This window comes from Dipodomys spectabilis, unplaced genomic scaffold (assembly GCF_019054845.1).
Source record: "Dipodomys spectabilis isolate Male_0828 unplaced genomic scaffold, ASM1905484v1 ptg000053l, whole genome shotgun sequence".
Lineage (NCBI taxonomy): Eukaryota > Metazoa > Chordata > Mammalia > Rodentia > Heteromyidae > Dipodomys > Dipodomys spectabilis.
The window spans coordinates 14,502,953-14,515,535 of record NW_024870730.1 but is presented as its reverse complement, the minus strand read 5'-3'; the positions used below and the strand labels follow the sequence as shown (position 1 = coordinate 14,515,535).

General features: G+C 44.8%; 1 protein-coding gene across 1 annotated transcript in view; it reads left to right on the top strand.

Moving 5' to 3' along the window:
• Window positions 1-4,448, top strand: part of Cfap206 (cilia and flagella associated protein 206) — a 47,832-nt gene extending 43,384 nt beyond the window's left edge. Inside the window, exon 13 of the mRNA XM_042679609.1 lies at window positions 4,218-4,448. Coding sequence (XP_042535543.1) covers window positions 4,218-4,448 — 231 coding nt within the window. The remainder of the gene's footprint in view (window positions 1-4,217) is intronic.
• Window positions 4,449-12,583: the final 8,135 nt, after the last annotated feature.

Below are 12,583 nucleotides of genomic sequence, written 5' to 3'. Positions count from 1 at the left end.
CAGTACCAAAAACAGAAAGAAACTGCTGGGGTGAGGACCACCGGGAAACAACTAAATACAACCAATAGAAAGTCTTTATTACCTGCCTGGACTACACTGGACAGTCAGGTGCCCCCAGAAAGGCAGTGCCAAGCCTGGTCTCATGGCCTCTTTTATGGCAGAAAGCCCATCCCCCCTTATTTGCTTAGGGGTGGAAAGTCCCTAATGGTTACAGAAGCTAAAACAATGCTGTAAGCAAGGATGAATGAGCGAAAACAATGCTGTAAGCAGTTATGACCTGGGACAACATGTCTGTTACAATGATGCTACTATGATCATTACTATAATCGTTTCTATAATCTGTTACTATATTTGTTACCTAGAAACAGAACAATGGTTACATATATCTTTAAAATGTCAAACTGTAAGGAGCTAGTCTCAGGGATGGGTTTGCAGTCCTTTAAGATGGAGTCACAAAAACAAAATGGGAGTTATAGAACCTAAGAGTAAACTAAGATGGTAAAATTTGACAAGTCCTATTACAGAATTATTCTTCAATGATACAAGCCAGACTTATGACCTCAAAAGAGACAATCTATCGAGGCACGGTTCAAGATAACAAATTTATTTACACTATTTACACCAGAAAGGGGGCCTGCAACTACCTTGTCCTGGACTCTAGATACCTAGAACCAGGAGCAGTCTCGACCTCCAAGCCTCCAGTAGGCAGCTCCAACCTTTATTAGTCAGTCTGCAACTACCAATCAGTCTGTCTGCAAACCTCCAAACCTCAGACCTCCAAAGCTCCAAAGGGGAAGGCTTTTCTTTTCTTCCCCTTCTCCTTCTCTGCAGGCCTCTCCGCTCTCCACAGGCCTGCCCTGCTCTGTGAGGTGCCTCTCCACAGGCCTCTCTAGATGAAGGTCCCAAGTGGCCTCTCCAGGCTCCTCTGCCCACCTCAGGCCCACTCTATTGTACTCAGGCAGGCTTTCCCACCTGGCTTGACGCCACACCCACTCCAGGAGCAGCCATGGCCCCCTTTGGCAGCATGCCCCGCCCTTCGGAGGCATGGCAAGACCATGGGGTGGTGACAGCAGCCTCTGGATGCCCGCCCCCTCTGGTGAGCCTCCTCTCTTGATGCCCTGCCCCCTCCGTCTGGGCCACGGGCCCAGTCTGATTATTGGGGCCTGGCTATTTATTATACCAGGAAGGAGAGCAATGACAATAATCTAACAGTTTTAAAACTTAGAGCTAATCTAAGTGAAAAATCTAAGCAAGCATGCAAGGTTCTGAGTTCAAGCACATCCTGAGTTTCTCCCAAGTGCTGGGATTACAGGCTTGTCCTACCCTGCCCGGACTGCCCCATCTTCTGTATAGACACCAGGATCTCTTGCCTTTCAGTTCTTAAAACTTTAACATTTGGACAAAATAATGGCATTTGCAGGGAAATGGATGGAGCTAGAAGGAATCATGTTGAGCGAGGTAAGCCAAGAACGAAGAGACAAACGGTACATGGTCTCCCTGATAAGTGGATGCTAAATCCAAAATGTTAGGTGATACCACAAAACTAACAGGACTTAAGAAACAAAGAACTCCCACTCATCTGGTTGAACCACTACTAAATATCCCCATGCTGCTGATCATATACATGGTATATAACATGTGAACATCGTTATATGTTACAGACTGTGATAGACAATTTGCTCCAGGAAAGTTAGAATGAACTTGTGACTTTAAATGAGCATCATTATTCCACAATACTGTGAAATTCCGGAAATTATGTAATCACTTAATCACAATCAAAAAAAAAAAAAACCTCGGGGAAGGTAGGGAGGGAGGGGATGGTAGGGGAAAACAATGGAGGGGATAACAATGTTCAAGAGGAAGTGTACTCATAACCTCACTCATGTAACTGTGACCCTCTGTATAGTTTCTTTACAATTAAAAAAAAAAAACTTTAACATTTGGTGCCCACCCTTAAAGCCCTTTGAAAACCCTCCAACCCTGTTCAACTCACTTGCCCCATTTTATAGTACCTTGTTATTTTAGACAGCAAACATTCATAGCCTAAGTAAAATGAAATCAAATGGGCCCTCGTCTGTAATCCTAGCTACTCAGGAGGCCGACGTCTGAGGGTCACAATCCAAAGCCAGGAGAGTCTGTGAGACTCTCTACCTCCAATAGAAAGAAAAGAGGAGGCTGGAAGTGGAGTGTGGTCAAGCAGCGGGCCAGCCTTGAGCCCACGTGCAGCCACGGGTGGGAGTGCATGCAGACCCCCCACCCAGACAGGAAGAGGGAGCTCCGGGCCCCCGCTACAGGAAGTGGGAAAACGGGAAGTCAAACCAAACCAAAGCAACCACAGCCGCGGGCCGGCCAGCCGCGGGAGCCGGCTTCGGAGGTCTCTTCGCCACATTTGCATATCCAGCCTCTGATAGGCTCCCGCTCACTTCCGCCTTCCGAGGCCTCGCCCCCGCTGGTTCCGCGTTGCCGGGGGCCGTGCACGCCGCGGACCGTCGCGCGCTCTCCCGTCCGTCTTCTGTGGAGCCCACACCCCCCAGTTGTATCGTTTTTCCGGGCCGGTCCTGGGGCCTGGAGTCAGGGCTGGGAGCTCCCGCTCACGGCGCTTGCTCTGTCGCGTGGAACACACCTCCGCTTCCAGCTCCTTGCTGGTTGATTGGAGATGCAGAGTGTCCTGGACCACGGCGGAGAGCCTCGGATCGCAGCTCCGGGGCGGCGGCAGGGCGGCGGGAGGGCGGCGGGAGGGCGGCGGGAGGGCGGCGGGAGGGCGGGCGGGGCCCCTGGCGCCTCCCAGCATTTTCTGTCCACTCAACCTCCAGTTCATCGCACATTCATTACACACCGCCGCCTCCTTGAAGGATGAATAGTCTAGCAAAGGACACCGAGAGGCTGAAACGCGTCCTGCTTCTTGGTGAAGTCAGAGACAGGCTTCTACCGCTTAGAACCATCCCTGAGTCGCCCTTTTCATTTGCTCTTCCATGATAAAAAAAGTTTAAAGAGCCCACGTAATCTGTGTAATCTCACGTTAATTAATCCACAGAGTAAGAAAAATTAAGAGTAACTATAGACTGAAAACATCAGTCTCATATTAAAAATGTAGGGAAATGTCTATTTTTATAAAGACAATAGAAATCGTACATGGTTGTCTTAAAAACAATGTTCAGTGGTGGTAGATGCTGGTAATTCCAGCTACTCGGAAGGCAGAGACAGGAAGATGACAAGTTTGAGGCCAGTCTATTCAGGAGATAAAATAAAAGGGCTGGATTTGTGACTCAAGTGGCAGAACATTTGCCTAGCATGTGTGAAGTCCTGGGTTCAGTCCCCAGTACTACAAATTTAATCATACATACATAGATACATACAAACAAAAGTAAGCCTTGATAGGGTATTGCCCACTTGTAATCTCAGCTACTTGGGAGATGAACATCTGAAAGATCATAGTTTGAAGCTAGCCCAGATGAGACTCCCCAGCTCACCCCACAAGCTGGGCCTATGATCCAAGCTACCCTAGAGGCCTAAGTAGGATGATTTCTTTCTGAGGCTGGCCCTAACCAAACAAACACAACACCTTATCTGGAATTAACTAGACCAAATAGGTTGGGGGTATGGCTCAGGTGGTAAGGTGCTTGCCTAGTAAATGCAAAGTCCTGAGTTCAAACCTAGTATTGCACAAAATAAGGCAATCTAGTATAGTGGAAAAACCCAAGCTTGTATGAATCTCAAGGTATGAATTCACTGAAACTCTGAATCTGGTGTTTTCCTTCTTTGGATTCATCTTCAACATTCTATGTGTTTCCCTACTTAATAAGGGATACAAAAAATTGGGGGGGGCATATTCCCCAGCCCTTTTTGCCTTTAGTCTGTTTTTCAGAGAGGGTCTCACCTTTTTTGGGGGGGGTCAGTTGTGGGGCTTGAACTCTGGGCCTGGGTGCTATCCCTGAGCGCTTCAACTCAAGGCTAGAGCTCTACCTCTTGAGCCACAGCACCACTTCCTTAATAATTTTTTTATTAATAAGTATTTTTATTGTGAAAATACCATACAGAGGGGTTACAATAACATGAGCAAGGTAATGAGTACATTTCTTATCAAGCATTGTTGCCTCCTCCTTTGTTTCCCCTTCCCATCCCTCACCTCCCATCTTCCCCCCCATCCCTCTTCTCCCCCTTAATATTTTATATGATTTGTTCTTTAGAGAAACATTGCTTCCGTTTTCTTTCCTTAGGCTAATTTGCGTCAGAAAATGACTCACTCGGTACAAACTAATCTTAGTCACATGAGAAGAGACAATTACTCACAGGTGTACCCTTCCAAGGAGGCAAGTACACAGACCTTGCGGGAGAACAGCACTGGCGTGCCCAGGCCCCAGATTTACATAGCGGGTCTTCGCGGAGGGAAAAGCAAAACCACCTACGGGGTCAAGGTCAACCTCACTCGAGCGGTGGATGAAACCTAGACTCAGCATTTGTGCAGATATCCCTCCTCCAGGATATGGGATTCAAGGACAAGTACTTACTTGTACTTCTAACTCATAAGCATTCCCTGCTTGTGTGAATACGTGTTTCCCATATTCTGTCGAACTGCTATGAAAAACTGCAAGTTAATTTCTAGAGACCATTGCTTCATTGAAAATTAAAACTGACAAGCAAAATGATGTCCATTTGTCTTTTGACTTCTCTTTAGAAAAAGTTTTGTGGGATAAAAATTGACATTATGGTGCCATTGAGGTGTAATATATTGTAATATTATCACTAGAAGACTCGCTCACTTGCTCCCTTGCTTGCTTGCTTGTTGGCTCGCTTGCTTGCTTGCTTGCTTTTTTCTTCTTCTTTTCTTTTCTTTTTTTTTTTTTTTGCCAGTCCTGGGGCTTGAACTCAGGGCCTACCTGAGCATCTTTTGCTCAATCTACCACTTGAGCCACAGCACCACTTCCAGCTTTTTCTGTTTATGTAGTACTGAAGAATTGAACCCAGAGCTTCATGCATGCTAGGCAAGCACTCTACCACTAAGCCACATTCTTTCTTTCTTTCTTTCCTTTCTTTCTTTCTTCCTTTCTTTCTTTATTTCTAATGTCTTATTTAATATTAAAACACTAAAAGTTTAAGTTGGGCACCAGTGGCTCATGCCTGTAATCCTAGATACCCAGGAGGCTGAGATCTGAGCCTCGCAGTTCCAAGCCAGCCCAGACAGGAAAGCATGGGAGACTCTCATTTCCAATTAACTATCAAAATAGCTGGATGTAGAGCTGTGGCTCGAGTAGTAGAGTGCCAGCCTTGAGCTAAAAAAAACTCAGGAAGAGTGCCCTGGTCCTGAGATCAAGCCCAAGGGCTGGCACAAAAAAAGAAAATTTTGCAGCATCAAGATTGACATTGTGAGCCATTGAGGGAATATAGTACTAGATTATTATTACTAGAAGATTTTATTTCTAAAGTCCCATTTAATAATAAATTCTAAAAATGTAAAACATTTTTTTCCTGAGCACCAGTGGTTTATTCCTATAATTCTAGCTACACAAGGAGGTAAGATCTGAGAATCATGATTTAAAGCCAGTCCAGGCAGATAAACCTGAGAGACTTACTCCAAAAAACCAGCAAAAGGTTAGAAGCAAAGGCATGGCTCAAGTGTTAGAGTATCAACCTAGAGTGAATGTAACAACACAGTCACAGAGCTGTGGCACTGAGTTTCCAAAACTCAGCTCTGGCTTGAGCTCTGGCTCAAGGCACAGTGTTGGTCCAGACACAGCTGTTTCAATGCCCAGGAGCCAGTCCAAAGTTTAGTGGATTCAGAGAACCAAGGCAGTTCAAGTGATCTCATCAAGTTTGGATGTTTCCTGTCCACCCTGTGACATAGACACTGGATGGTGGTCGATAGGTCAGTGGGTGCCGTGGACCACCGGGGTCAAGTGTCGCTCTATAGCTGAGGTGATGGCTTGCATTATGTGTTGATCTGCTGTGTTGATCATTTTAGGAGCTGGCTTTTCTGACATGGTTTTGGTAGGCTCCTATGTTCCCGATTTAATTTGGCAAATATTTTATTAGTTTTATTATTTTGTGCTGGTACTGGGACTTGAACTCAGAGTCTCACACTCTGGCTTGGCTTTTTTTTCCCTCAATGCTCGTTCTCTATCACTTGAGCCACTCCCCTGTTGCAACTTAAGTTTATATGTTCCTTGGTGGTGGTATTTTATTTGTCTCTGTGGGTTACTCATCCATCTCTGCCACATGGTTATGCTAGGAAGATGGAGAATCATTCTGCCTCAGCGTTTGCAAACTGCTGTTTGATGAAAAGGAGTCACTCAGGGCAAGACAGCCTGGAAGCTTGTGCTCTGTATAACATGGAGTGACAAGAACAGAGACAGCCTGACCTCTCCAGCAGTCTCTGAAGGAGGGGACCTTACTCAGATGGAAACACTACCTTTTTCAGTGCCCTGGCTGTCCAAGCGCCATCAAACTAAAGATTTCTGGACTCTCTACTGCTTTATCCGATGGCCACCCTCATTTCAGCAAGCCATAGGCCAAAATGATTGCTTTGTCCATACTTGTTTCTCCTTTGTAATGACCTTTGTGGTCAAGGACATCACGAGCTGTTTATTAGCATAAATTAAAAACTTCTCAAAGGGCTGGGAAGGTGGCTCAGTGGTAGAGCGCTTGCCTTGCATGCATGAGGCCCTGGGTTCGATTCCTCAGCACCACATAAGCAAAAAAAAAAGCTGGAAGTGGCGCTGTGGCTCGAGTGGTAGAGCACTAACCTTGAGCTGAAGAGCTGAGGGACAGCACCCAGGCTCAGAGTTCAGGGTCCACAACCAACAAAAACAAAACAACAACAACAACAACAAACCCTTATCAGTTGGCTTTCTCCCACAGTCTCTGAATTTAATCACCAAGCCCTGTTAATTTGGAGTGAATTATCTTTGAGATCCAAGTATTCCTATTGTCCTCACTGCCACCATGGTTCAGTTTTGTCCTATTGCCTAGGTCTCTGCTGACTCCAGTGTTCACATGATTCATTAGGATGTTTCCTAATTCATGACAATGCTGGGCTCTGTTGGCTCATGCCTGTAATCCTAGCCACTCAGGAAACTGAGAGCTGAAGATCACCGTGAAAAGTCAACCTGGGCAGGAAAGGATGTGAGTTAGTATTTCTGTCTCTCTGTCTCTGTCTTAGTTCTCTCTCTCTCTCTCTCTCTCTCTCTCTCTCTCTCTCTCTCTCTCTCTCTCTCTCTCTCTCTCTCTCACACACACACACACACACACACACACACACAATCTGATCAGGACACCTGGATTCCTCACTCCAACTGCATTTCCTTTGCTTACGAGCCTACCTAAAAATAAGGTAAAACTCTTTCATTACATGAGGCCCTGAGTTCAAACCTCAGTACTGTCAAGCAAAACCCCTTTCTTTCCATACACACCTGACATATTAGCCACTTAGGACCCAAAGTCTCCAAATAACTCCTGCCCTTTCATAGCAGCTTTCTCCTGGAATGTTCTCCATAATGCCCCGCATGGCATCTATTTGTCCACAAACAGCTGGATGCAATTTTGTCTTTTCTATGAAGGTTTTTCTCATCAACTAGGAAAAATTAGCTCCACCCGTCTTTGGGTTTCCATTGAAGTGTATTCATACTCTTACTATACTTTTAAATAGGTGTAGGCATACCAGTAGGTATCTCTTGGTTAGGTTGTGAAGTTTTTTTTTCTTTTATTGTTTCAGGTCTGGGGCTTGAACTCAGGGCCTCGAGCTCTCACTTGTCTGTCTCACTTGAAGCTGTGCTCTACTACTTGAGCCACACCTCCAATTCCTCTGTGGTGAATTAGAAATGTTTTAGTCATCTTTTTTGGTGGTGGTGTTGGTTGTGGGGCTTCCTGGGTGCTGTCCCTCACCTCTTCAGCTCAAGGCTAGAGCTCTACATCTTGAGCCACAGCAACACTTCTGGTTTTCTGGTGGTTTGTTGGAGATAAGAGTCTCAGACTTTCCTTCCTGGGCTGGCTTTGAACTGTGCTCCTCAGATCTCAGCTTCCTGAGTAGCTAGCATGACAGGCGTGAGCCATGGGTGCCTGGTGGCTTTAGTCATCCTTAGGTCTCTGGCATTTGTACAGTATCGTGTTAGATGAATGAATATCCTTAAAAAGAAAAAGAAGAAATAGCCAGGTGCCGATGGCTGGCACCTATGATTGTATCTATTCAGAAGATTAAGAGCTGAGGATCATGGTTTGAAGCCAGCCTGGGCAGAAAAGTCCATGAGACCCCTTATCTCTAACTAGCAAGAAGCCAAAAGTGGAGCTGTGGATCAAGCGGTAAAGCACTAGCCTTAGGCAAAAAAGCTCAGGGACAGTACCCAGACTCTGAGTTCAAGACCCAGGACCAGCACATGTGCACATGTGTGCATACTCACATGTACACATACACACATACATACACAAAGGATGAAGGGAAAACTAGAAGTAGACTATTGGTTGACTACTTGTTTTCTCAGTGAGGTGGGTGCTGACAGTCACTTAGTATTAGAATAGTTAAGAAGACTTTGGAAGGAAGCCGGGCGCTGGTGGCTCACACCTGTAATCCTAGCTACTCAGGAGGCTGAGATCTGAGGATCGTGGTTCAAAGCCAGCCCGGGCAGGAGAGACCGTGAGACTCCTATCTCCAATAAAACCACCAGAAAACCGGAAGTGGCGCTGTAGCTCAAGTGGTAGAGCGCTCGCCTTGAGCTGAAGAGCTGAGGGACAGTGCCCAGGCCCAGAGTTCAAGCCCCACGACTGACCAAAAAAAAAGAAAAAAAGAAGACTTTGGAAGGTAAAGCAGTATTTTGCCTTCTGTCATCAGACAGTAGGAAGCTAGGCAGAGCATGCACAGGAAATGGAGCAAGGAAGCAGAGGCACTGGTGTTGATGAGATGCTGGGACACTTTGGCAAGAACTTGGACATGGATGATGTCACAGGTCAAATGTCACAATTACAAAGATGTGGCATAGGAAGAATGGGAAGGAAAAGTCCACCGTGTGACCTCAGGGTTCCTGCCTTGGGGAACCAAGAATAATTAGGACGAAGAACTCACTGGCCCCAAATGCTAAGCCTTGGACCCCAGGAGAGAGGGTAAATAGAATTGCAGCTGGATGAAGATAATCACCACAGGGAGTAGGTGTGGTGAGAAGGACCAGAAGACCAATCCCAAGAGTAGAAAAAGGTGAACAGGAATCAGTGTGCTCAAAAAACCCCACTATCGCTTTGGAGGTGAGGGTGTGGGAAAAAAGCCAAAGGAGAGCTCAAATCACAGTACTGATACAAAAGAGAAAAAAAAGAATGAGAGACAGAAATGAAGAGAAAAAGATCTAGCTCTGTTAGTGTGTTATTTTCTCTCTGCTGAAGGTTTTTAGTTGTTTTTTTTTTAATCGGTTGTGGGGCTTGAACTCTGGGCCTGGGCACTGTCCCTCAGCTCTTCAGCTCAAGGCCAGCTCTACCTCTTGAGCCACAGCGCCACTTCTGATTTTCTAGTGGTTTATTGGAGATAAGAATCTCATGGACTTTTCTGCCCAGGCTGGCCTTGAATTGGGATCCTCAGATCTCAGCCTCCTGAGTAGCTAGGATGACAGGCGTCTGGCCTTGGAGTTTCTTCAGTTCAAAACCGAGGATGTATGAGAGAGGCTGAAGGAGGACAGATTCTCCAGTGTTCCTCTGCTTTTTTCTATTCCTTTTGCTTTTCAGCTCTCAGTTCCTACTTAGGAGAATCGTCGGCCCATTATGACTTTCAATAAATGCTGAGTTCAAAAAGGAGAAGGAACGCTGAGAAACAGATCACTGATTAGGCAGCTTCAGAGTGCTCTTCCTTTAGACTTGGCTGTTCAGATGGCAGCAAGTTAAGCAGATAATGCTAGGAGTGGTTACAGATTATGTATCAGTTACTGTTGGGCAGGAAAAGACAAGGGAGGATATGATAACCATCAAAGAAGCCAAGGCAAGGGTGGCATTAGGCTCAGATAGGAACTATCTGAACTTCAGTGATGCTATCTCTGTTTAACTCTCCCGACTCAGCATTTTACAGGATCTCACATATCTATTTTTTTTTTCAGTCACAAAATACATTTCTTTCGGCTCTTTCAAGTAGTATTACACCACAGGAAAGCAATGTTTTTTTTTTATAACAATGCCTAACAAATTGATCTTGGATGCCTTCCTTAATTGCAGAATGAAACTGCTAGGGAAGTAATTTTACTTAGGTAGCTGATTCGTGCAGTATATTTTATGGTTAACTGTTTAGGAGATGCCAAACATTAGTATGTTTAATAATCTATTGAAGCTGGGTGCTAGACGGCCCAGGCAGATAACTCGGAGAAACTCATCACCAAACAATCAGCAAAGATCCATAAGTGGAGGTGTGGCTCAGTTGGTAGAGCATCAGCCTGGGGTGGAAAAGCCAAGTGAGAACACAAAACCCTGAGTTCATTCCCCAGTACCAGAACAACAGCAACAAATCCATTAAATACCAGGCGCCAGTGGCTCACAACTGAAATCCTAGCCATTCAGGAAGCTGAGATCTGAGGATCATGGTTCAAAGCCAGCCCTGGAAGAAAAGTCTGTGAGACTCTTATCTCCAATATACCACCAGAAAGCCAGAAATGGTGGGTGTGGTTCAAAGTGCTAGAGCCTGGAGCAAAAATGCTCAGGGACAGCTCCCAGGCCCTGAGTTCAAGACCCCTTCCCCCAACCAAAAAAACAAAAACAAAAGACCCTCTATTAAACACTTTGCACATTTGAATTTAAGAGTAACTTGCTTATCTATGTCATACAGCCCCTTAAGTTCTCTTATTACTAGTGGTTCTGGGTTTCCTTTTCTACAATGCATAGAGTCAGGTAGCTCCCATGCTGGAAACAGAAATCCACAGAGTATCAAGGCAAATATTGTAGTTAGTGACAAACAGGAAGCTCACCGGTGTCTCTCATGACAATAACAGTAGCAGATTAAAGCACTCTAGGACTGACTTCTCAGGCATGTGCGATCTGCAGCACATGCTGAAGATGGCTGATACTTTCACCAGAGGTGTAAGGAAGCTAAGCATGCATTTAAATGATATTTAGGAGTCAATATTTCTTTTCCAGTAAGACTTGGGATAATTCAGAATATATAATTCATATGAACATAAAAAGTAGCTCAGATTAAGACTAAATATTTGCTTAGCCACTAGTTGGGCTTGGTTTATATACAAAGTCAGTCACAATATTAACAGGAAACAATATTTCTGCCAAGGATTTGTTGAAGTAGTAAAGTGTACTAACAATTTTTGGAGGTTTGTTTTCTATCTCCCTGAAAACTTTTGTTTCTTATGCGTAGTTTTCTCATCTGTGGAAGCTAGATCTAAAATACACTGGGACATGGTAAATTATACAAGATGTAGGTCTCACACACAGTGAGACCAAAGGAGGATGGAGGAAAACAAAGGTGCAATGTCTATGTGCCTCTGATCATAGGAAATAATATTTATCGAAATGAACCTCCAGGAAGTGGGAACAATATCATTGTTAAAAAATTTGTTTCTTAAAATTGAACACTGGGATGCAACTTGCTGCTTAACAATGAATGCTTTACTCTTGCTTAGAGGATTTGAGTCACTGCTTACAGAGCAGCAGCCTCAGTTTCCAACCAAGCATCCAGTCTTCATAAGAGGGATCTCAACTATGACATTTCACATATATAGTAGCCTTTTAATTTTCAAGAAACAGGATCCCAAGACTATTGTGTGTGTGTGTGTGTGTGTGTGTGTGTGTGTGTGTGTGTGTGTGTGTGTATTTGGCAGTACTAGAGTTTGAACTCAGAGCCTTGTGCTTGCTAGGCAAGTCTTCTAAACATTTGAGCCATGCCCCCAGCCCTTTTGGGCTTCGTCATTTTCAGCTAGGACATCACACTTTTGCCTAGTGAGTGTGGAGCTGCAATCCTCCAACCTATGCCTTTTGTGTAGCTTGGATTACAAGCATGGGCCATTGTGCCCCGCTAATTCTGAAACTAGAGTCCAGATATGATGTGGCCCTATTTACATATGTGCTTTGAGTCTGTCAAAACATTATCCTTTAAATTTCACCCGCACTCGTCCCTAAAACTACACACCTGTCATTTGATTCACGAGACATTCTGCAGCTCCTCTAGTCATCATTTCCCCTCATTAGAAAAGGTCAGTACACTTTGTCCAACACTAGTTTTTGAAGTTTGTTCTGGGTGGTCTTGGACTGTTTTAAGTCTGTCTGGGTCATCAAGTAAGTAGAATAAAATGTCTTTTAGGACAACGAAAATTCTACAGGAAAAAGATGATCCAGCAGAATGTGTAATTCGGAAATGTTCAACAGTATTTTACCCATTATTCCAGTTGTGTTCTGAGAGAGAGAGAGAGAGAGAGAGAGAGAGAGAGAGAGAGAGAGAGAGAGAGAGAGAGAGAGAGAGAGAGAGAGAGAGAGGAGAGAGAGAGAGAGGCTCTATTCTCCATCACAAAGAACCGGCCTCCAAGCTCAGTGGATTCTGCAACCCAGGGCTGTGAAAAATTAGGGTTCATCTGCAAATGTCTTGTCCTAAGGAAAAAAAAATTCTTCAAAAAGATAATGCCTA